The 25,088-nt window shown below is 43.9% G+C and overlaps 1 protein-coding gene across 2 annotated transcripts in view; it reads right to left on the bottom strand.

The window, feature by feature from the left end:
- LOC112982965 (pre-mRNA 3'-end-processing factor FIP1-like) overlaps positions 1-22,929 on the bottom strand; it is a 28,875-nt gene extending 5,946 nt beyond the window's left edge. The window contains exons 1-14 of one of the 2 annotated variants that reach the window (XM_064518096.1): positions 22,484-22,929; positions 21,741-21,780; positions 18,736-18,820; positions 17,278-17,384; positions 16,131-16,189; positions 14,981-15,091; positions 12,156-12,286; positions 11,202-11,326; positions 8,990-9,095; positions 7,309-7,507; positions 5,218-5,244; positions 2,712-2,769; positions 1,850-1,905; positions 115-313 (exon numbers count right to left, since the gene is read on the bottom strand). In XM_064518096.1, the coding sequence (XP_064374166.1) occupies positions 115-313; positions 1,850-1,905; positions 2,712-2,769; positions 5,218-5,244; positions 7,309-7,507; positions 8,990-9,095; positions 11,202-11,326; positions 12,156-12,286; positions 14,981-15,091; positions 16,131-16,189; positions 17,278-17,384; positions 18,736-18,820; positions 21,741-21,780; positions 22,484-22,577 (1,397 nt within the window). In that variant the 5' untranslated portion in view covers positions 22,578-22,929. Of the gene's footprint in view, positions 1-114; positions 314-1,849; positions 1,906-2,711; positions 2,770-5,217; positions 5,245-7,308; positions 7,508-8,989; positions 9,096-11,201; positions 11,327-12,155; positions 12,287-14,980; positions 15,092-16,130; positions 16,190-16,534; positions 16,684-17,277; positions 17,385-18,735; positions 18,821-21,740; positions 21,781-22,483 lie in introns of those variants that run through there. The other variant, XM_026099736.2, reaches the window with a different exon arrangement.
- Positions 22,930-25,088: the final 2,159 nt, after the last annotated feature.

The raw sequence follows: 25,088 nt of genomic DNA, 5'->3' as shown, positions 1-25,088 counted from the left end.
TTAAGCTGATACAATCCCATCCCCAGACCAAACATCATCTTGCACTCCTGGTGCAAGGCCAGAGCTCCCTCCTCGGTAGGCGTGAGCAGAAGACTGGTGAAACACAGCACTCACTTGTTGTATTCACTAGTGGTCGGAGTGCGGTCTCTGTCTCTCTCCCTTTCTCTTTCCCGCTCGCGCTCCCTTTCCCTCTCACGCCTCGAGCCTGAGTACTCCCAATGGCTGCTGCTGGAACTGCTTGTGCCTTTGTCCACCGTTGTCACCCAGGGCGTGTGAGATGTGGAGATGGGTGGGTAGCTGATGAAACCTGAATCTGCAGCGAGAGAACAGAATCTTTGTTTGTCTGAAGCATTAGGAGCATCCTCTCCATCCCTCTCTCTCCACATATACCATCTGGATATCCCTTGCCCGTAGCTTCCAATTCGACCACACCAGCAGCCATTTGAGAGCCCACCAGCTAAGCAGGTTTGGACTAATATGCTCTTGGACAGGAGACCTCCCAGCAGTACCAGAGTAGGTGGTACAGCTGAATCCAAAAGTGACACCCTTCTCTTGGAGACAGCAATGGCCCAGCTCCTTCCTGCCTCCTCATCTTCCTTTTTCCTTCCCCTGTATGCTAAGAACATGTGAATACCTTTTCCCTAGTGAGGACAAGCAAGACCAGATATTTGCAAATGTTGTCACAAATCAGCCCAACCCCTAACACAGCTCATTAACGTAGGGGCTACACACTCTTCCAGCTCTTCCTCTCTACAGAGCTGCAGGGCACACGATGAGGTCTCCACTGAGAAAAGTTCCAGCCAGCCCCTCCTAAGCATCCTCGCTCAGAGGGTAACAGTGCCTACAATGGTGGGGCATCCCTCTACCGCTGCTAAGTGCACCAAGCTGAATTAGTCTTAGGCTCTTGGCAACTCCCAGAAGGTCCCACTTCTCAGCAGGTACCTAGGGCCAAGGGTACCACCTGCTGAGCCCAGAGCCACCCGCACGTCCTCGTGCAGAGGTTGACCTGCAGGCCTGCTCAGCTGGACCAGGCCAGCAAGGTCACAGCCCAAAACAGTACCAGCTGCTGAAAAGCTGTACACATGACAGCACTTGAGGCTGTTGTATCTCAGGATGACCTTGCACTGCCCACTCCCTAAACCACCTCCTGCAGAGGAGACGGTGGAGCGCTTGCTGCCCGTGATTCTGCCTGCTTGGCAAAGGGAGGAGGTGCTGCTCCGAGGACAGCTGGTCACTACGGAAATGGGACACGACATTGGCATTGCTGGCAGGGTTGTGCCAGGGAAGGAAGTCTGCTGAAATTCTGGCACTGCCTCTTCCATTACAAAACAAAAGGAGACAGATGCCTGCAAGTGTGTGTAGGCAGGGTGCCTGCATGTGCCTGTAGGCAAGGAAGATGACAAAGTGGGGGAGGAAGGCATTCAAAAGCTCACAGAGGAGATGTGAAGCTGAGGGCTATGATTGTCCCTGAAGAGTAGGGGGAAGCAAGGGGAAGGAAGAGAGCATGAACAAGCCTGTGTGTAAGCAATCATAAGAGCATGTTGCTGTCAGGCACACAGAAGCTTCTCTGCTGCTGGTATCTGCATTGAGAGCAATGAACTGATGCTAAGCGCTCAACTACAAAATTGCCTTCACCACTGCTGTGGAAAGGGTAACACTCAGCTTTCCAAACACCTTATGGCGTAATCAGACGCAGCATGTTTCTAGTGACTGGGATAGTCTGGGGCACATGCAAGGCCCTAATGTTAAAGAAAGCATGATTTAAATCAATCTAAGAAAAACCTAAACCACCAAGAACCAAAGAGAAGAGATATAAGCAATTTGACTGTCCTTTGTCTTAAGCGCTCACCTGCAGAGTTGTAGCCAAATGGAGGAGGCTGCCTGTTATTGTAGCTGGCTGGCTGGCTTTGGAGAGAGCAAAGGATGCAAGTTACTAACAGCAGTGACCCTTTAGCTGAACTGCTTGCAGGTATGTCTGCACTGCAAGTTTACCTGATTTTTTTCTGAAGCCCTGCAGAACATCCCCCTGGAAAAACCTATGGTTTAAGTGAATGTTTCACTTTGCATTGCAAAATATCAGTAACACAGGCACAGCTGCTTTGTCACAGCTTCTGAAACTGCTCTAACTCAATTGCTCATCCTGCTTTGTCCCTCCCTTCTGTAAATCAGGCGTAGAATGCTTCCTGGGAAATCAGTGGTTGCAAAGAGATTCCTTTATAGAAAATGTTTGGAAAACAAAACATGCTATCAACTACTCTGCACTGGACCCAAGGAGACTAGATATCCTAGATTTTATTGACTCCTTCCTATGCCAGGAAAATGACAAGTCAAGGCTAACTATTGTAAAAGACCAGTGGAGGATTCCCCAGGGACTTTGTTCCCTCCCCCAAATCCCAGACCAGACTACTGGCACTAGCACCAGAATTACTAGCACTGTTCTAGGCTTAACCTCCAGTGTTCCTCATTACAGAAGAGTTGGACCAATCGCTCTCCCCAGGTGCTGTGGACTCGCATATTGCTCAAGGCACTGACCACAGAGCAACCCAACTCCTACCACCGGTGCACTTCAAGTGATGAGAGAAACACAGCATACCGGTTTGTGTGCTAATGTCTCCCACCCAAATGAAGCCATTCCACTCTCCAGCTACACCAAACTGCAAAAACCAAGGCTGCAAACATATTCCATAACGTAGAGGGAGCTTCTCTCTTACCCATCCAACGTTGGAATGAGGAGAGCTGGTGGTGGTGCCAGAGGAGGCGGGAACAACCCTAGACAAAAACATAAGTCATCACAGCTTTACATGAGGGAACAAGACTTTGTTCTGATTAAAATTAAGCCGTTAAAGCACCCTTCTACTCTAAACAAGGCCCTGGTTGAAATGGAAGAATTCTCCTTCAAGATCATATCTCCTACCAAAATTAAAACTCTAGAGCTGCGCTAGTTCTATAAGGCTACTAAAAAAAGAACTACCTAAGCCTTCTGGCTGATTCATCATCAACATAAGATTAATTAAGGAATAAATATTAAATCTTTACAGTCCTGTGGAGAACAGAAAAGTGTGACTCTTGGGAGCAGATAGGTTGCAAGTATGGTGAATGTTTTATTGCTCCATTGATTAAATTGAGTAACATGTTCCATGAGAGACAAAGTCTTTTTTTTTTTTAATTAGAGAAAGCCAATCTCCTGAGCACATATACATTTAAAAATCATGAGAAGACATAGCAACAGTGAAGCAGAGAGACGTCAAAAAGGTCCCCACAGCTGTTTGACACTTTAAAAAGGGGGCCAATTTCAAACACATTAATAGCTTATTTATAGAAGCAAAGGACAATATCATCAGAAAGCAGAATTAAATAGAAGTACATGAAGGCCACTTCTAGAAGTGACATAAGCACTTGGAAGCTTAAGTCCTCAACCTCAGCCAATCTGAAAGTGAGAAAGGATGTGCTGACTGCTCCTAAGGGCACTTAAACTTCTACCCATAACTATGAGCAACCATTATTTCTATAGCTGGTTACCAACGACAACAGGAACAGAATAATCAACCATTGGCTTGACTTTGGCATTAAGTCTCCTCTGTTTATCATTAAACAAAAAAAAAGCGGGGGGGAACAAACTTCTGATACAAAACATAGGAGTCACCTGATTAGCTTCAGATAGATATGTTAGAGCAAGCAGCTCCACACTCCTTGTAGAGTCAATGGACTTTCAGGCAGTGGAGTCAATGAAACCTAGAGACAATTAATTCACCACCTCTAACAGTATCCAAAATGGGTCAGGAGAGCCCCTCCCTAGAAGCCCCTCGCTGCCAACAGAAGTAGCCTGAAGCGAGTAGCTCAGCTAGTGGAGAACTACGCTGCAGACAAGTTGGGGGATATGTCTCACCCTTAGATACTTCCCTCTTTTTTGTGAAAGATCTTCCAACAAAATACAACGCCTAGAGCATTTCCATCCAACTTGCTCACCAATAGCAAGCACTTCAAAGTGCTACTATTAGCACTTTACTCTAATGGTGGTGGGTCATCATCATAATTAGCATGTATTCTCCCTCATCTCCCTTTTCAACCCAAATACTTAAAGTGGAAGCTCTTTGGAATAGCCTGGTCATTCATTTTGTCCACCTTGTTCCTCCCAAACAACTTTAATCTGAATGCACTCAGACTAGCAAGTGGGCGCTGCAATGTCTAGAATCAAGACCAGGATTTGCATTTGCACTACAGATATGTTTTTTCTAAGTCCATGTTTAATATGAGCAGGTTCCTTTCAGTACAATACAGAGAACCAGCTCTGCTATATTACTGTGCACTGAGAGGAGCATAAAAAGTGACATTACAACAAACAGCAATTTTCTTGGTCTGAGGGACGGCCCAGGTAGTATAAGTTTTTTGTACTTCCATTTGTCAAGCTCTGAGAAGAGCACGAGCACAAAAGCTGTGCAACAAGTACAACATGTCTAACACACAGCGAGGGCATGTGCATTAAGTCCAAAGTGCTTTGGATGCAGACCTTTTGCAAGTATGTGACTCAAATGTACAATATAATACCAAGGCACTGGCCTGACTGCAAGTACACAGTGGCCACCAGCCTTGGATTTCCAGATGTCTGTCGCTTGGTCACAGCTATTGCCCCATCTGGTCTGCTACTAAAATAGCTAAATTCCTCTTCCCCTGGACTAGACAAAAATTCTAGTAGAAAAAAGAAGTGAAAAAAGAAAAAAGAAATCTAGAGAAACTCAGCTGTATAATGGCCTTGAATTAGCTATATCCACAAGATTGGTTGTTATATTTCTGTATTAGCATTCACCAGCTCTACTGCACACCAGCAGCAAAGGCTTCTGAGAGAAACTGCATTTGGAGTCTCGTGCTCCAAAGCACTGATTTGTCACTTAAAAACTTTTGCTATGCAAGAAGCCATAACAACAAGAAACAAACCATTCCAAATTTAACCAAGGGGCCTTTGCCATCTGAAGTACTTCTTGCTTTCTGGATTGCTCTTCAGAGAAAACAAGATGACTACAGATTATTATTTAGGTCCAGAATAAAAGATAAGCAGCTAGAGCAATTCAACACGGCATTGGAGTTTATTAGCCTTACTTTAATCATATTCTAAATGGGTTTTAGAGTTATCCTATTGCATGCTATTTAATCCAAAGGCTCAGATAGGGCTATCTGGGTGTTCAGAATCACTGCTGCTGTTGAAACCAAGTTAGCACCTACCTGGAATAGGTCCGGGTGGTGGCAGACCTATGGAAATAAACAAGCAAACAAAACTAGTGAGGACAACAGGACAACCAAGTCATCTATGTACCTCAAACTGAAGCAGAAAGCATCCTTTTGAATGTTTCACACGTTTCAGCAAATAGATCAGCAGTAAAAATGGTGCTACTAAGCAGTAACTGCTCTACAGGCTATCATTTCCCCTAATAATAACCTGTTTACCTTCATGTTATAATTTTAAATGCTGTTGCCCTCCTACACTGGAGGACTCCTTTTCCTTGGTGTCAACACACAAAGGGCTGATTTGGCCTTGAGAACAACTGGAAAGGCAGGGAGGAGAAACTGCTCCGGTTAGAGGGGCACATCGAGGTGCTGAGGCAGACTGAAGTGCCCAAAGCAAGTCACCCCTTTCAGAGCAATTACTTTCTGTCCCTGGCAGATCCTCTGTAAGAGTTTCTGTTAAAAGACCAAAATCAACTACTTTGGTTGGACATGCAGAAAGTTCTGGTGGCAGCAGGAATGATAACCAGTCTGTCTTTTTGCTTGCTTTTTTAAAAACATTTTTCAACATTTTTAATAACCATACTTACATAGTGAATCAGACATGCCAGTGAACAACCAAAAGAACAAGTGAACAATACATCCATTTCTCCTGATTTTGACAATGGAAGGCAGTAAGAGGAGTCACCCCAGTCCACCAGTGAGTACTGCAGTAATAATCCTCGTCAGATTAAAAGCCTTGACCATATTTTTTTATTCTTCTGCTTGTGGAGCAGCATGGGGAAGTGACTGCATGATGTGTTCCTGGTGACTTCTCAGGAGACACGCTACTGCATATGGGACCAGGGAAAGCCCAAAGCATGGCCTTCACTTCCACCTTGATGCACTATTCATGCCAGAAGCAATGGGGCACAGACATGACTCATGTTGGATCACAAGATGCAAAGACTTATTAGGAAGTGAAGACAGAAAAATGTGTTTTAGGCCATGGCCAGTATGTCTGTAAAATTGCACTTAAAACAGTCAACCAAACTGACTTATATCCCTTAGGCAACTGAGAGGAAAATACCCTGAATGAGTAAGCACAGCTGGCCTTCTCAGCTGTATCAGAATGCTTTATTCTTTCCACTAGTATAGCTCTCTCTTGCCTGGTGCATAGAGAGAGTGGCCTACTGGCCTTCGTGGTGTAGCTGCATTAAGAAACTTTGCAGAAATAGACTGATTATATGTGCGGAAGAGACAGTAAACTGTAACGTGCTGCTCAAGACAACAAATTAGCAAAAAAATAGATGGAAATAATTTTTACCCAAGCTATCTCATCAAGTTCCACCACCCAGTGTGCAACTCCAGGGATAAAGGGCACTCTGGCAGATAGAGGACTTGAGAACATCTCCATAAGCACCAAGTGCACTTGGCACAATACAAACCCATCTGGTTATTGGTGAGAACACAAAAACTTGCTAATGCTGTGGACAACATCCAGTGGTTCAAAAACCCATGGCAGCGACCACATTTACATTATTTATATTTTGCTTTTAAAATGAAGCACTGCTGTAACATCCGCTTATAAGACACTTCTGTGAGCAGTAAGAATAATCCAACAGTAGCAGCAGGCACAATAAAGTACCTAGAAACAAACACAGGAAGATACAAACCTGTATCACCTGTTGTGAATGACCCTTGCAGCATCTGGCATCAGTCATAGCCAGTCAGGATCCTGAACTAAACAGCCTGCTGGTCTGATAAAAGATAGTAATTCCTATGTTCTTAGCTTCCTCCACAGATGAACTGGAATCCATTTCTTTATCAATAAAACAAATTGATCAGTAGCACCCATGGAAACACAACCTAGAGATTTTTCAAGGAACAGCTGCTATTATTTAAGTATTCAAGAGCAAATTGTAAAAAGGCTAATGGAGATAATGATCAGAGATTAGCCAAGTAAAAGGACCTGTTATGTGATTGCTTGACTGCCCCATAGCATCTACTGATTAAATCCTTGATTTGCTCCATGCCTGGGGTGTTCTAATTCACCACCTCAGGAGAGTGCAGACATTTGAGATTGCCATGTATGACTGTGTGAACACTTACCTGGAGGATGCAGAGGAGGCGGGACAGAAGTAACCGGTGGAGGAGGGTGGAGAAAGTGTGGTGGAGGTGGACCAGCGAGAGGGGGAGGCGGCGGACCTGCTGGTGGTGCAAATGGCTGTTGCTGAGGTGGCTGTTGAGGCTGCGATGGTTGCTGGGGCTGCTGTGGGGGTTGTGGCTTACTTCCATGGTCTCCAAGGACCTTAGAAAACAGGGATAGAGCAAAGAAAAGACAGCATTTTGATCTCTTTGCTCCTGCAGCTACGACCTCACTGTGCTGCATAAAGGGAGTATAGCACCAAAACAGGCAGCACAGTGCTACCTGGAAAGAACAGGTCACGTTAGACCCAGGGGATAACATCCTTTTGGCAGGGAGGAAGGTTGATCAAGTCAGGAAGTACCCTTAGAACAGGTATCTTCTCTTAACGAGAACAGCGGCAAGACTGGACTCAAACTCCGTACACAACTGTGCAGGACAGTTGCATATCTCAGTGTTGTGAACACCTTTTGTTCAACTGTCAAGGGGGCTGAATTCAGCACCTAATGGGAGCTGCCAATGGCACAGGCTCCAAATTAAGAGCAGCCATATTTGAGGGTGACATCATAGCTCTTCCTATCTTTTATGCATCCATTTTGTCCTTTCACGAGGGCAACAAGATATGAAATTCCGCTCTAGGTTGTGCACATGTACACCAGCTAACAGAATAAGGCTGGATTCACAGTAGCCTGACAGAAGAAATAGGTCACACACACTATCGCTGAAGGAATGATCAATATGCAGACACTGGAATGACTTGGAAATGCAGACATCAGCGCTTGCAAAGTAGGAACAACTATTTCTCAGCAAATACTTTCTCTTCGCAAACTCTTAGGCCACTATTGGCAAAGAGCTGGAAAATAAGCCACTAAAATATAAAGAGACCACACAAATACAAGTTAAAACAAAACCAGGAACTTTGTGTAGGCAGGGAGAAGGTTCCATATTTGAGGCTTTTGTGGGCAGTGGAGGGTGGCTGGTAGCAGGAAGGTGGTTTGGAGAGACAAATTCTTGGCAGAAAGTCCTGGGAACATGCCTAACACCTTCCTACTGAGAAGCCTACCAGAATGTGAGGGACATACACTGGACATGCAAAATCAGAACTGGTTTCAGTTTTAAACCACAGGTTTTTACTTTTTTAAGGGATGCTATCCAGTAACACAGGCCTACCCTAACTGTGCAGCGTAGGCAGTGTCTGATGATGCTTAGTCTAAACATAACTTTGAAATAACAGAAATATAAGCCTCAACTAGAATTTGTCCACTGCAGAACTGGAGATTCCAACCCGACAGCAGTGGGGTAGTAGATGGGAAGGGAACAATCCAGACAGGAACCCTCCAGCACCCTGAGGAATACTTAGGAAGCGCTGATGACAAGAGTAACTTGGACCTTACCATTCAAATGGCAAGGCTAGTACTTGAAAGACAAATCTCTACCTCCTAGTAAGGTAAAGCTTACAACACAGAAGTCATTTCAACCTGCAGAGGGGAATGGTACATGCATACACCCCAACGGGGATGATACACCACGTCTACTGCTTTGCAGAAGGAGACGGTGACCCAGGTCAAAAACGCACGCACATTTGCTCAGGATTCACTAAAAGCGCACTAAAATCAAAAATTTGTCAAGACTGTTCAAAACTTTTACCTGAATGGGGTTTTCCTCAGAGGCATGTTTATCACGACGTCTTCCTTCTACTCTCCTAATTGTGCCTGCCTGGCCACCGATCACGTCAATTGTCCCGCCCAGCTTCCTAGTACAAAGTAGATTCATCTTTTTAGGCTCAAAAACATTAGAAGGAACAGCCTTCCCCATTACCAGACAGATTTCTCTCTCACACTGGCAAACGTAAAGGATAAAGGCCATACATGTTCTTTTCCATCCAAGACAAATCTCTGCAGACAGCAGTCAGACTGGACAAGAGATGAATGAGAAGTCTTTCTTCCACGTTTGAGCAATTTAAGCTCTGCCTGCAGGGGTGAGTTAGGTCTCTCTGAACATCTATGAGCATGATCCAAAGAGGAATCATGTACTACAGTAATAATACAAGTCACACACTCCAGTTCAGAGCCTAAACTCTCTACTCATTCTCCAGATTTGAATAACAGTTGCAGAATCACAGTCAATGAAAGTGGAGAGTATTTATCAGGAGAAGCCATTGGCATTATCAGTCCAGATTTTCATTCCTTTCTGTCCAACTTGCCAAGTGTTGCTGATACCACTCATGTTATACACTGAGCGGATTGTCTGACATTTTCTATTCCATCTGCCTGGGGTCTACCTTTTTTTCCCTATTAAAGTCAGTAAGCTTTGCCACTATCTTCAGTGAAATCAAAACTAGATGCTTTAACAAAAGGTATATTAATGTAACCAAAATACAGTGCTCTCTGCTGCACTAGCAGAAATCAGCCAGAGACTCTGCACTTCACCATGTTCTTTCACCTCCATATCCAGGTCACACTTAGAGCAAGAGCATCTCTGTAGGAGCTGGCTGGTTGTAAGGTCATCACAAGTAAAGGCTTTATGAGAGAGAGAAACTCCAGCAACTGAAGTTTAAGAATCACTCATCCTGTATTCATGTAACAACTGATTTGTGTAATATGGCCTTAGCATGCTTTCCTGCAGTTAATCATGGCAGAGAAAGGTCAGCACTTCTGCCAGTTAGACAGCAAACCTTTCTATCTCAATGGGAAATTTAGACATATAAAAATTCTGGCTAGCTGGCAAGAGTTTTCTTATTGAAATCAGCTCTTGCATTAAGCAAAATAAATCTAATCTCTCAACCACATATTAAAAATTACGGGATTATGAGGACTCTCTTCCTGGTCCTGACAGAAAACATCTGGTCCTGAACAGAAAGCTCTGCTGCAGGAACAGAATCTTTTGTCAGTACTTTCAAAACCAGACTGCAAGTTAAAATGTACAAAAACGCTGTATAGCTACAATAGGATCAGCTTGCTTTGTACTAATGTAGAGTTTGGAAAATCCCAGGAGAGATGCATGCCAACTGGAAACAAAACTGACCAGTCTGATGGCACTATGAACAGGGACAGAAATGCCAGCAAAGTGCTTAAATGCAAATAGACTAAGTATAATTTTAAAGCTTATACGTGAGGCTTGTATTTGGTTCTCCTTCAGACAAAGCTCTATTTCGAAAGGGGAAAGTTGGGATGAAAGATTGGTTTCTGTAAGACAGGTATGAAAAAGATGGAATATGAACAAAATAAGATAACGGAAACACCCAGACCCCAAACCTCTGGCTGTTCTGGTGTCACGCAGCTTTGTTTTTCTGAAGCTTTTGATAAAACACATCAAATTCACAATGTCAACAAAGTGAATCTCCCAGCAGCAGCTGCCAATCAAAATGACTCAATCGTTTTACTTTGCCCAGCCTTTTGGATCCTCTTACTGGAGCAAATAACTAATTCATACGCACCTAGCAGTGTAATACACAGGTTCAGAAAACAAAAGCTCCTCTCATCAGCTGCCAAACGTGTAATCCAGTTCCACTTAAAGATTAACATCATGGGAGTAAAAATAGCCAAGTAAGCACAAGCAGCCAGCAAGGTGCACCCTCAAAGCAGAGATGTTCCTTGTTTTATTATCTCCTAGAGATGAGTACCCAGCTGGGGTAGTTTTCCCTGCCTATCCAACACTATACTGGTGATATCACCAAGGACAGGTAAATGAGCAGTCAGGGGTTGCATAACCCTCAGCAGAGCATTGCTGAAGGAGCTGACAGTTAACAAGTGACCAAAGTAGCCTCCAGTACAGTTTATAAGCTGCTTCTCTTTCAGGCTTGAAGAGACTCAGACAAGAACACAATACACTCAGGCTTTTTGTCTGGATCATCTCTTACCTATTAGGAGGAGGTCCAGCCTTCATGCGGCCTCCCACCAGAGCCAAGAAGTCTGTCTTGAATTCTGTTTTGATGATGTTGTTTTCTACTTCTTTTTCAGCATTTCCTGTCCTTCCTTGCTGAACCTGAAGAATACAACATGTAACACAGGTTTAATGTCTTCCCTTTCAACTGAATGGAGCAGTAGAGATGAACCCTCAGCAGAAGAAAAGGGCTCCACTGAGGAACAATCACAGGGCTCTTGCAAATAAGCAATCTATCCTTTGGTCAAGCAGGCACACATTTTTGTAAACTAGTTGGCTTGTCCAGCCTTGGCCTGCTGTCCACGCTGTTTCCCCTTAGAAGCCCGGTAGTCTAATAAGCTAATGTCCCATCTTATGTAGTTCTTAAGTCAAAAGTGGAAATAGTGGCGCTTGCTGTTTGAAATAGAGTTAACAGCCGTTGGTCACCTGATGAACTTCTGCAAAGGGTGGTGGCCAACGCAGTCACACAACTGTATCAGTCAACAGCAAAACAGCCATGGATGCACAGCTCCCCTCAGACTTTGAGCTGATCTACAGATCAACCTTGAAAATATGGTTCCAGCAATTCTACACCTCTCTTTCATATCCACAGGAGCTCCAAAACAGACACCCCTGAAGGTAGGTAGTGTCAACAGTACTAGTGAAGGTAGGAAGTGCAGGGTGTCAACAGCAAAGTCACTCAAGTCTTGCTACTCCAGCGGTTCAAACTTGGCAGATAACTGCCAAGGAGCTCTTCTTTCCACAGGATGAGGAAAGACTTCTAGCAGAGACACTTAGTTTTTTAAAGATATATTTTTGTATTTCTCATCAGTGGAAGAAATACTGCAAAGTTAGGTTTTAAGCTAGCCTCTGTTCTTATACTCTCACTTCTGTGACCACAAAAACAAGCCCCAGTTATACTGCAGCCATACGCAGGAGTGACATCACCTACTGTGATCTTATTTTCAGTGCTGATTGGAGGAGCAGGGTCCAGTCCGAGCTGAAGCCGTCGCTGCTTTTCACAATACGCTTTCCACGTTTCTTCATTGAATCCATAATTAAAATAATCAGAAAGGTCAGCACCTAACAAAGGGAGTGTAAGTTAACAAGGGGATTCTGGCAGGCTTGCACTCTCTAACTGTCCTGTAAGTGCTTAAATGAAGAGTTAGGAGAAAAAACAAAAACTCCCAAAACAAACAAAAAATCCCTGAAACCCCCCCAAAACAAAAAAAACCCCACTCTTGTAGAGAGCACAGTTTACTCTCTACTTCGTTCTATCAGAAAGCTGCTGCATGCCATCCCAGAGATGGCTGCACCTTTGGGTGGGAGTGGGACTACAGCCTGAACAGCGGTGGGACTGTTTGGGACATACAATATGCAGGCTATTAAGAGATGCCTGCAACCAGTTATTCACCAACTGGGTTTTCCAGAGTGGTCTCTTGCAATTTTATGAATGAGGTGAAAGCTGGGGAAAGCACAGCAATTGCAGCTACCACTCCAAAGATGGGATGGTGCCACACAACCTTCCTCTCGGCAGAACTCTGCCAACGTGTTTTGCGCCTGACCATTGTTGCCTTTGCTGTTTTGAGCAGAGATTCTGGGACTCACCCACTGGGTGAAACAGGACTAAAGCAGGAGCTTTCTACTGATACAGCTCAGACTACACAAGCAATTACAGTTCAGTCATGATCCTAACTACAGTCTTCCAAGATTGTTAGCTTACTCTGACATTTAGTATCCTGTGAAATGTGCCATTTCAGCATGAACACTGCTGACTAAGAGAGGTGGCCACAAACTGCTTGACAAGAAAACATAGATGGAGAAGGACAAACATAGCTTCAACTCTGCAAGGCATATCTCACAACAGAAAGCATTATAAAGCATCTCCTAGCCCTGCTGAGATGTCCCTCAAACATCCCCCTCACAAAGGTACTCCTAGCCAGACCAGTTCAAAAACAAGATGCGGATACACGAGGGCTAAGCAAAACAGTGTTTGGCCATGCTAAGCTTGGATCTATGCAGCAAGGTTTAAGTTTATCTTCTAGGTAGGCTGCTCTTCCTGTTGGACCACCCAAACAGGCAAATTTCACCAGCACACTCAGTCACATGACACTTACGTATCTGTTTTATCAGTCTATGTTTCAGCCCTCTCTCAGTGCTTCCATGCCATATTTCTTCTTCCTCTCCCTCACTGAAGAGATACCACCTTGCTGACCAATTAACCATGTGGGATGTAAACCTGAAAAGCTGTCCAGTAAGAAGCTACTTACTTGCCATCTAATATAAACTTACGGGCCACACCTCCGCAGACATCTTCCCTCTATTCATACTTCAAGTCAACACTGTTTTAAGGCTAGCTGGATCCGTTTTGGTCCAGGGATGTCAGCATGACCACAATGATTTCCATGCTTCTACCTCTGAACTTCACTTCATTGTTTTCCTTCTAACGTCTTTTCTTCCTAGCCCCCTCTTTCTCACTTCATAACCAATGGGAAATCCCCTGCAGAAGAAAGGCTACATTTTCTATTGTGTCTCTACTAACTCCTGTTCATCACAGAGTGCTTAGTGCTAGCTTGATAGCATGACAAATCAACAGTTATTTGCACTATTATGCACTCTGATGCCCTTTACTTCAGATGTGCAAGACATATCAAATACGCTCCACAGACAAACTTACAAAAGCACTACTTACTTATCATAATATTTCTGAAAGATAGGTAAAGTACAGGACTAGTGGGGAGAAGAATTATATCTGGGGAGAAACAAGTGGATGATACGCTTCAGCTAACATTTTGTCATAAAACATTTTATGAGAGTGGCATAGCAAAAATTTTGATCTCTCTGGTTCCATCATTTACTTTTATATCAAATTCAGATAAAAAACCAGAAGACTATTTGTAGCATCTTACAGCTGTCATACAAGAGTTGCAAAGCAACAGAAAACTCCCAAATACAAATTAGAAAGACAAAAGAGACCATGTACCTATCAAAACCTGCTGTGCAAAGTACTACTTGGACAGCCGAGCAATCTAGATAATATGGTCTACAGGAAATAAAATGGGGCAGCAAAATTATTTACTGAGGCACCTAGGGCCAGGATCTGGAAAAGAATTAGGCAATGCTGCCTCTTTAGAAGAAAAATTACAGCCTTTTTTTGTCGCACTAGCTAGCATTTTCCTTCCTGCTATTCAGTTGTCTGGGGCAGGAGGATGCAATAGAAAAAGGTGGCTTTCCTATCATGATGTGCAGCCCTGTGCTAATTCCCACCGTCACTGCCCTCTGCAGTGAGGGTACTTTCCTGCAGAAGTGGGGACATCCCCAGGGCCCAGATAAGAAGCCCGTACAGGGATGACCATGAGTGTGGCCGTGATGAATACAACGAGCAAGCTGCTGGACATGAAGAGGAGACTGCATCTCATCAACCACCAAATCTTGATCTCACTCAATTGACTTTAAGGCAAGCAAACATTATCGCATTGATACACGCACAACACTTTTTGGAACTAGGGAATTAATACAATAAAATATTTTAAACAAGCTGTTTTCTTCAGGGAAGTTAAATTAATAGAGTAAATGCAGCCCAATTTTATGTAGACACATGGCTTAATCAGTAGAAGTCACTAATAGTCTCGATGGATATCGGACGCTGAGCAAATAGAATTGTTCAGACTTTCCCGTTCCCTAGCAGCAATAAGTGGACAGAAATTACAAGCATAATTAAAAAGAAACAGCTAAAACTGCAGAAAATATTTACCACAAGAAACTGTGAGGCCCCACCTGGTTTCCTCCATGGTTTGTCTTCAAATGAATCTAAATCCACTTCTATAACAGGCAATCCATTTATATTCCCTGCGGCATCTAAATCAATACCTTTGGGCTGCAACTTGGCTTTGGAGAGAGAGAAACCGTTACCACTTTTAATGCAATGCCTTTAATCCACCGATTTGCTGAGCAAATTATTCCAGTTAAAAATAAATCTTTACTCTGAATTCAATGCTGGCTTTACAGCATGTAGCTAACCACAATCAAGTTTTTAATAAAAAACGCTTTTGTTGCTTTATAAATAAATGGCAAGAGCGTGCAGCACCTGTAGTTGAACAGCAGAGAGGCAAATTCAATACAGATTGCTACTACAGACAAATGGAGCAAATTACGAGAGCATGTGTAAAATTTACCCCAAAGAAAAAACTTTTTTTCCCAGACGAAATCTGTATTTTTTTCCTCCAAAGACACACATATTTACTTATTACAACAGGCTGCTTCAGGATCATTCTTAAGTGAACCATGTACTAACTGGAGTCAGCAAAAACCTGCGGGGCACCAAATCTCTAAGGGAAATTTGTGCCTCTTCTCAATCAGAAGAGAAGCATTTACATAAGGGGAGAAACGGAAAGAAGAATGTGAAGACTGTAAAGGGACAGCCTCAAATATGAGGTAGGCTGGAATCTAAGTCTCAACACAGTATAAATTAAACTGAACGAGGAGATAAAGCTCGCCTGCGGGAATGCACATAGCTAATATTCAAGGCCAGAGTCTGTTTCTTTCTTAGTATCTTAACCTGCAAGTAGCTCAGTATATTAACCAGAGAGTAAAATTTCTTCTCTAGGCAATTTAGAATGTTTGGCCCCAGTGCAACTGTATAGTTTAGAAATATTCTGTATTTTGACCACAGAAGTAATAATCAATGCAATTTTTTCCAGTTTAAAACAGAATTATAGTCAGCTTGTTCAGTGATCAGTAATCAACCAGCCATCACTCCACAGCACTTTGGGTCGCCAGACTGTCCTACAAAGACTGCTTCTCTTTAGGAAAGGCACTGACTATTCCTACTTTAAATAAGTTGTACTAAGGTTTGCAACTGCTCCAGCTGCCAGTGCCAGAGAAGAGAAATATTCCAAAATGTGAAGGATAAAAGTAATAGCAATACCTGAAGCAGACGCTCCGTAGCCTCTACCCGTTTTTAAGTTTAGATTCATAGGAGTTCCCCTATACGGAAAAAGAATCGCTGCATTGGTATTTCGACAAATTGCTTGGCTTGAGTCTTTCATTCAAAACATATTCAACCCTCAACACCCTTCAGAAGATGAAGTGAACTAAGGTTCACTTGGTTTTATTGATACTTCTTTGCAGTTTTTAATATTAAATCTTCAACACCTTAATAGTGAGAGTTAACTACCACATAACTTTCCCTAACCTTACAGAAACCCAGCAAACATACAGATCAACCAACAACAGAATACAGGAGGATTGTCTTAATGAAAAAGGAAAAGGTATTTCAAGGAATGGTAGTTATCATTCTGCCCAGGAACATACTTATAACTAAATATTTACATGAAGCTGAACGCCATGGAAATTACAGCTGCACGTATATCACAGAATGAGGAGTGAAAGGTGGAAGCAGCAAATTCCACACAGGATGTTTGCAGAATCTAGTGAGCTGGTGACAGACTGGACAGAGCATTGCTTTTCAGAACAATCCATCAAACTGAAACCACCTCTACAAAAAGAGAAGGAAATTATCTGTGAAGTGGAAAATTAGAATATGCTGCAAAGGACATGTAAGTCATTTCCTTAAGAGGAAGGTTGCTAACAGCAAGTAAAAATACTGTCTCATTTTTATTCAATGCAAATTAGGGAGAACTTTAAGTCAGTGACATAATTTCCTGGTTTGCAAACTCAGCCTCACCATTTCCGAAGCATGAATGGCAGAAGATCTCAGTAACCTCAGCACTTACATAAATTCTTAACACTATAGATTTTGGTTCCTGAAGTTTTCAAAAATGAGTTAAACGTAACTTCCCGCATTTGATTTTGCCTGATCAAGTGTTTTGGCAACAGTTAATTTTCCAACAGCAGACCTATGAATTATAATTCTTTTTTTACAGATGGATTCTCCAACAAGAAATGCCAGGACAGAGAGGCCCACCAGCTTATAATCCCAATCCTGTGTTCTAGCCATTAGACTCTACTGTCTCCCAGAAGATAGATCAGCTCTCTTCTCCACTTTCAAACCAACCAAAGTGCCAGAGAGTTATTTCAGAACAGAAACGGTCACCATAATCAGCAATACATACATATATGATGGTGCTCCTGTTTTAATATTGCCAATGGTAACTTTCACGTCATCATCATCACTGTCGCTATCACTGTCTTCCTCATCATCTTCGCCACTTGGAAGAGCCTAGCAACAGTGCAAACACACAGGTGTTCATTAATGCTTATAACTGAGAAATTCCCCTGGATAGTAACCCAAATCTTAAAAAGCTTGTATGAGGAAGGACTTCAGAAAGAATGATTCTGATATAAAGACATCACTTCCTACTTCAGTCCAAGGCTATGCAAAGAGTTGCCTGTAAAGGCTAAAACCATGAAAGTAACCAGCCTTCAACACAAATAGACAGCTGCCCAGGAAGAAAGTGCTATGTCCTTTGAAGAATTAACCTTAGTTCAGAACCAGGATAAGATTTCTCAAGGTGGAGAAGGTTTATCTCAGTTCAAGGAACTGCATCACATCCCACAGTTCCTCTCCCCTACTCTCCTTGAAGCAGCTGGGGCTTTCCTAAAATATCTACTTCAGAGGTCCACGGTTCAAGTATATAATCACAGACACAATTGCCCAAACACATTCATCAACCTTCCCTTAAGTACCTTGGGGCAAATATTCTCTGTTACTGCAACCTCTGCAATAGGAAGCTGCTGAGGAGCTCTGCCTGGCTTATTCAGCACATTCAGTCCCCAAGTCACTTAAAGTTAAGTGAGAACTTTGCAGCTGTTGACTCCAGCACAGCACCATACTGCGATCAAAAATATGCCTTTATTGCTGGGGCACAAAACAAAGGAAGTCTTCCAGATATCCAACAGAGCAGTTTCATAAGATGCATGAGCTGAATTAACATCTCACCACTGAAAAAGGGCACGGGGAAGGTGTTCCTGATCCTCCCTTCTCTTCCATGACACATGGGCTTGTCGGATCTCTCAGCGAGTTCTCTTAACACACCACAGCAGCAGAAAATAAATCCAGGAAAAAAAAACGGGAAGGAGTAGGGAAGAAAACCTCCCCCTACCCTTTCAGCAGTGGTGGGTCAATAGATCACATTTAAGAGGCCTGAGGGTGAACTGGAACTAGATCCCCAGCAATCCTAACACTGCGGGCTTCCTATCCCAGTGCTCCCCATATTTTCCTGACCCCTTGGTAGTCATACTCAGTAAATACTGAGCTGGAAGCTGCATCATGTTTTGCTCATTCTGTCAACAGACTGCAGCATCAGAAGCCTTCATCTGACTTCTTCAGTGGGCATAAGTGGTCCTTTTGAACTACACTTAGATCAGGGACCACTACTGTATCCACCACACAACACAGGCTGAGCAGAGAAGCCTGTTGTAGATCGCACTGGGAATTGACCATCAATACACTCCTACAGTACAAATGTAACACATTTAGCAGTGCCAGCATCTTTATACTAAGATCTCTTTATCTGCGAATATTTTCACGCACATAAATAGCTGTCTACCGTTTACAGTGGAACACATACATGTTGTGACATCTCTCGGTCTTCGCTGCTGGCAGGCCGGTTCTCCTGCGGAGCATCTTGCAAAGGATGAGAAGATTCTGCATGTCTAGTAAAGGTAGCAGATAGAAATAAGTGGACAAGCTCAACCTAGATGTCTACCTACAAACATTTCTAAAGCATTTGCCCAGGTGACTTTCATACAATGGCTTTATTCACCTAGTGTGTTTATTCTGCTGGCAGTTAGCTCAACTATATGACAAAAATTAATCACTCTTGCTTGGCTTTGCTTTTGTTGGAAAGAGTCAATTTAGTGTTTCCAAAGAGTGCCAGAAAGACAGCAAGGCTGCCTAGCCAAACATCAGTCAACCATTAATATGCAAGTGGCAGGTATCATAGCTTCCAGGTTTGGTTCAGTGCAATCACAACCAACAGGGAAGAGACCATGAATAACTGTCCACTGCATATGCAAAACTTCATCTGTCCTTCAGGCTGCTGACAATTATATAGGTATTCCGTAAGAAATAAGGACATTTGTCCAGCAGAAATTAGAGAAAAAGTGATTTTAGCCTTTCTACAAAAACACTTGCTTTGAATTTTAGCTACTCATCAGAGAAGACAAGACAGATAATAACCCACCCAATTTTCTCATTCAGTACAAACTAATGCTAAAGCAGCATTGGCCATTTTCAGATTTACTTCCAGTTAAAGAGTTGGTACAAATGTTAGCATTCTTTTATGCATTAACCAAGCAAAAAAGTCAAACTGACATACTAGAAAAGACTGTGCCGAGTGTTACAGAACTAAAATATAAACAGAGAACTTTTGCTCTCTAATGTCAGAAGTAATACCTATTAGAACTTCAAAACAATTCTAGCTTTTCGGAAGAGAAGATTCCAATAGTCTAGGCTGAGGAAACCCAATTCTACTACCAGCGCTTGGAGAAAAGTCTGTCAGTAATTTTAAACCCCATATCTGGTAATAAACATACACATGCTTATCTTCAAAGAGAAGAAACATATGTAATACCTAACAGAATCCAAACACTGGTCAGACTAAAGCCATTTCAGAGGCTGCGGGAAAGGAGACACCAAACAAGTAAGACAAAGATCATGCTAACGCAACTCAGAAAGCAGTCACTGAGCATAAAAAAAGAACAAATAAACAAACAATTTGAGCAGTCAATGAAGCTCCCACATTAGAAGAGCCCCATACACAAAGAACTTCAATAACAAAACCAAGATGAAAGAGAAGAAGGAATGAAGGTTCAGCAGCTGACCAAGGAAGCATAGGTCCCATTTTTGCCAGGTTCCCAAGGTGAAAGTTGAAGACGCTTTAGCTATAAAGCTGGCAGAGGTGTCTCAGAAAAGGTCAGATGTGACATAAGTCATTACGCAAGGATGAAGAGATGTACCACTAGAGAAAACTTCACAGATGGCTCTAAGACCTTTCACGTTTTGTTTGCCAGATCAAAGCAACTCATAGCATCGACCTCAACCCCAGAATTTTCTTAGAATTCAAGATGACTGAGTTAAGGAAGAGTGACAAGTATTACCTTCAGCTTCAAGTCTCATGAAGTATCTGTGGGTGTGCATTAAAATTTATGAATTGGAGGTCATACATACATTTACTAAGTAACAGTCATTCCCTAAACCATTTGCTTCCAGGGAACGAACAAACTGAGAGGACCACAGCCATCATCTATGTGCAAAAAAAGGTCTCAGCTAGCTAACATCCCTGGAATACTAACCGAACCCCTTGCACTAATATAACAGCATCCTTCACAGTCTGCTGGTATTTAATGCATCTGCTAAGCTAAGGAATGTTAATGGATACTGTACCCTACACTACATTGATTTCTGATTCACCAACAGAGACAACACCCTAGATGAGCAAAGAGATGTGCAGAGATGCAACAGTTACAGTTGCAAACAAAGAGTTATTTTCTTAGAACATACCACTGTTCTTAATTTGGGAACATTCTCATTGTGGTACAAAGACCAAAAAACAAAGAGCTAGCATGACCAGTAATAATACTTTGCCTTCAAACCTTCTGCAGTTATTGGAGACAGCTGTTGGAAATTCAGATCTTTAATTCTGCTTGTAAAGTAAAATTATATTCAGAAGAAAGTGACAAGGAACAATAGATTTAAGCAAGTTAGCAGTAAATTTCCATCTAAGCTAAAAGATGTTCCTTCTCACAAAGCTCAGTTGACATTTTTAGGTAAACATGTAATAAGTCTAAAATTTGTTTTTGTGGATTCACGTTCCCCAAGCACATGATACAACAGAGGTAGGATAGTATCTGCAACACAAATTCCACAGATACTGGACTCATAATAACCTCAGAGGACAGTGAACGTTACGCTGAACTTCTGAAGGTGCTGAGCACACAGAATTCAAGTGAATATCAAGTCTTTTGAAAAATCAGACTATGTTCAAAAATCATTCACAGACAACATCTTTGCAGAGAAAGAACTCTCCTGATACAAAACATACTGCTACAAACAGGAAAATCCTGATCAAAAAGAGCAGATAATTCTTTCCATATACAGAAAGCGATACTGATCATTAAGTTACCTCCAGAGCTTTTATTTGAAAGTCTCATCCAAACCACATACTTCATAGAACCGATCAGGTCAAGGGCTTAACTCAAGGTTTTTAAGCTTTTCAAGCTTAAAGTGGGAGCCACTGTTTTACCAACCCCAGGTGAACATAAAGTCTAACCCTCAACCACCTTTTTTTGTTCCCCAAAAATAAACCAGGAAATTGATCTAATCTAAAATTAATCAGTGTGTGTGGGGGGGTAGTTTTAACTCCAATCAGTCCATTGATCCAGCTGACCACCCAAAAGCACAAACGCTGTGCCAGCCCAAGGAGGGCGGCTGGGCATGACCAGATGGGAAAGGGATGAACTGCTGGTTTTGGCAACAGCATTGGGCTAAAGCAGTCACAGAGCTACACTTAACACAGCGTGATCTCCTCTCCCGTGTATACTGCTAAAATGAACAAACAGGCTCTGAACTCACCCAGAAATTGGTCCATCTTCTTGTTTGCCAGTGGTGTCATCTGCAAAAACAATAATAACAAGAAAGTTATTCAAGTGAAATGGGCCAGGTTTACAGCATCGCAGCTTGGGGAACACCCATCCGTGACAACGCGCTGTAGCCTTATCGTCCTCTCGTCAAGAAACCTCAATGAGAAATGGAGCAGCTAAGGAAGAAAACCCACCTGACAAAGTTTATCTGCGTGAGCGAAGCTGCACACCGCTGACAGCGGAACTTAACACACCTACCCAAAAGGGCAGGGAGGAGAATGAATACAGGCAAACGCCAAGAAAGGAACCGGTGTGAAAGTCTTTATGAGAAGTTTAACACCCAAGGGGAAAAAAAGGATGCAGAAGCACTCAGCTGTGAAGTTAAACAGAAAGACGAAAAACACCTGAAGGAAACCAAGGGCTAAATCTCTCCTCGGCGCGCCCGCCCGCTCGGGCAGGGGCCGCCCTGTGCCAGCCGAGCTGCCGGCCGGGGGAGGCGGGGACCCGCGGAGCGGAGCGGAGCAGCGCGCGGGGGCTCCGCGCCGCCAGAGGGACAACAAAGAAGCGCCCCCCTTCCCCCCCCCCCCTCCGCGGGGGGCCGCAGGCGGGCGCGGGGCCCGGCGGCACCGACGCCCCCCTCACTCCCCCCCCCAGCAGGGCCGCGCGGCGCCGCGGGCGGGGGCGGCACCGAGCGCGGCCGCGGGGCCTGCGCGGCGGGAGCCGGGCGGTACCTACCCCCGTAGAGCCAGTGCTCCTCGTCCTCCTCCGCCTCCAGCGGCGCCGCGCCCGGCACCGCGCCCGCCGGCGGCGGCTCCAGCTCGGTGGCCATGGCCGCCGCTCCGCGGGGCGCCCGCGCTGCCCGCCTCCCGCGGAGGAGGAGGAGGAGGAGGAGGAGGAGGAGAAGCGGCCTCCGCCGCCCCGCTAGGCTCCCGCCGCGGCCGCAGGCGAGGCGCGCATCCGCTGCGCTCGGCACGGGGCGGGAGGGCCGCAGCCGCCGGGCCGCGCCGCGCCAGGGGCCTCGCTAACGTGCCGCCATTGCTCTTTCTTCGGCTCCCGGCGGAGGGAGGGCGGGAGGGCGAAACCCCCCGGCGTGGGAGCGCAGGCCGCCGCCGGGCCCTAGCGCCGCCCGCTCCGCCGCCACAAAGGGCGCCGCGCGCCGGGCCCTCGGCGGCGGCCGCTGCGCAGGAGCGGCCCGCCCAGCGCGCATGCGCGGCCCGCGGGCGCATGCGCCGAGGGGAAGGCGCGGGAAGGCAGGGAGGGAGGGGGCGGGCAGCCGCGGTCAGGCCTGGGGGCACAAAGCGCCTCCAAGGCGTCCCTGGCCCTGGCGCGGCCGGTTAACCGTGGAGGATTTCAATCGATAAATCGCTTCCTCTCTTCAGCTTGGCATGGAGGAAGCCTGTGCTGCGCGTATGGCTCCCACAGGACTCCACGCACCCTGTCTGTGGCGCGTAGCGGCCTCCTCACCAAGCCAGCGCAGTGCCCCCCATTTTACAGCAAATAACGCCACTATTTATGTCCCTTGTAGATGTCTCTCCCATAGTACTGTCACTCAAGTGGTATTCACAAAAACACGTTGGTTGTGCTGTATGACGGTACTTTTTGGACAGGACTTTCACAACTCATTCCTGCCTTCGCAGCTCATAACTGAATTTCTGTTTTGCACCCTCAAATGCAGCTCCTGATGCTTTTTTTCTTTCTTTTTTTTTTTTTTTGTAGATTACTGCCATGTGGTAGCTTCTACTTTAGAGCAACTGTACCAGGATAGCATCGTACAATTTAGTTGCAGACCTCACGCCACCCTCTCTGAATTTCAATCTTACTTTCATCAGTACTACATGGAAGCTTCCAGCAATGCAATTGCAGTGATATTCGATGCTGCTAACAATGATAAAGAATCACAAAATGAGCTGCCTTCTCTGCACTGAACAACAACAACAAAAACTTATTGTTTTTGTATAAGTTACCTCAGAGGCACCTCTTCTCTGTGGTTCATTTGAGCGTGGCTGCGATCCATCCCGGGCCGCCTCCTCATCCCCTGCTTTCTGCTATAGGTGGAAAGAAATGCTGCGTATATGCTCACCATAGCAATTGCAATAAGAAACAGGCAACAGGCCCACAGGAAAACAAGGACCCCCAAAGCATGTTGGGAGTAGACCCCCCTGAGATCCTCTGGTTATAGACTACCAAGGGCTTTAGATTAATTCACATGGAGGTAGAAAGTTGCTAATCATAAACAGAGTGTCAGCAGTACTTGTGGCTGGAAACTCTTGTTGCTGATTAACAGATTTAACAATAGAAGATATTTTTTCAGATGCTTCCAAAACACCACTTGAACCTTACAAATACCACTTCAGAGAATTATCTAAAACAGCAGCAAGAAATCCCTAGGAAGAACATTAGATTTGAAAGGAATTTATTTGTACTTTGGGAGAAGAGGGAAACAGCAGTTAAGCTAACCGGCTTCTTAGTTTTCATTTCACAACTTTGCACTTCATAATCTATCTTAAATTAAGATTTACGTAGAGCCCCTCTGTGACTACTGATTTCACCATCCATTGAACTGTCATTTCAAGGTAAAATCAATTTTGTCTTTGATGAAGCATGAAATGTTCAGGTATGTAGGAGACTGGCATGGAACTAAGCTCATAGCTGCCAGGCACTGCTCAAGTATACCACGTCGCTGTGGTGTCTCCCAGCTATTCCCATTATTATTTGGGCACTCAACTTCAGCGATGTTAGAGGGGCCACTGTTTGCAGAAAAGCATAACAAACCATATTCTGAAAATCCTATGCTTTAAAGCATTTCGAGTAGGGCATCCAAAACCACAGGGTGTATTAGTAAATTGTCTAGATTTCCAAAACAGTAAACTCCTTTTTACTTTTGTTGCCCTATTCAGTCACTTCAGTATCATCAACATCCAAGATCATCCTTGTAGATACTTGTCTGGAGAACCAATAATTCTTCAGTTATTCATTTAGACTTGTGCATTACATGATTTCCAATTAATACAGATCAGTCATTAGCTTTTGTTTGTATAATGCCTTTTATTTAGTTTTGTTTTAAATTCTTTAATCTGAAAGCTACTGTAATCCCTCCTCTTAGTTTTACTACAGTTTTGGATATCCCATGTGACCTGGAGCGTCCTTCAGAAGTGTTTTCCTTAAAGAAATCTCAGGTCATATTTATGATTAGAGTCCTTAGATATATTTATCCATTTCCTGCAGCTATTTTAGTCTTCAAAAGAAAACTAATATAGATCATAATTTTCATGTAGACAACCAGTTTCTATAAGTGCTCTAATTTTTATATTTCAGAAAGAATGTGGAATAAAATGTGAAT

Source organism: Dromaius novaehollandiae, chromosome 11, assembly GCF_036370855.1.
Source record: "Dromaius novaehollandiae isolate bDroNov1 chromosome 11, bDroNov1.hap1, whole genome shotgun sequence".
Lineage (NCBI taxonomy): Eukaryota > Metazoa > Chordata > Aves > Casuariiformes > Dromaiidae > Dromaius > Dromaius novaehollandiae.
This window is presented reverse-complemented; position numbering and strand designations above follow the sequence as displayed.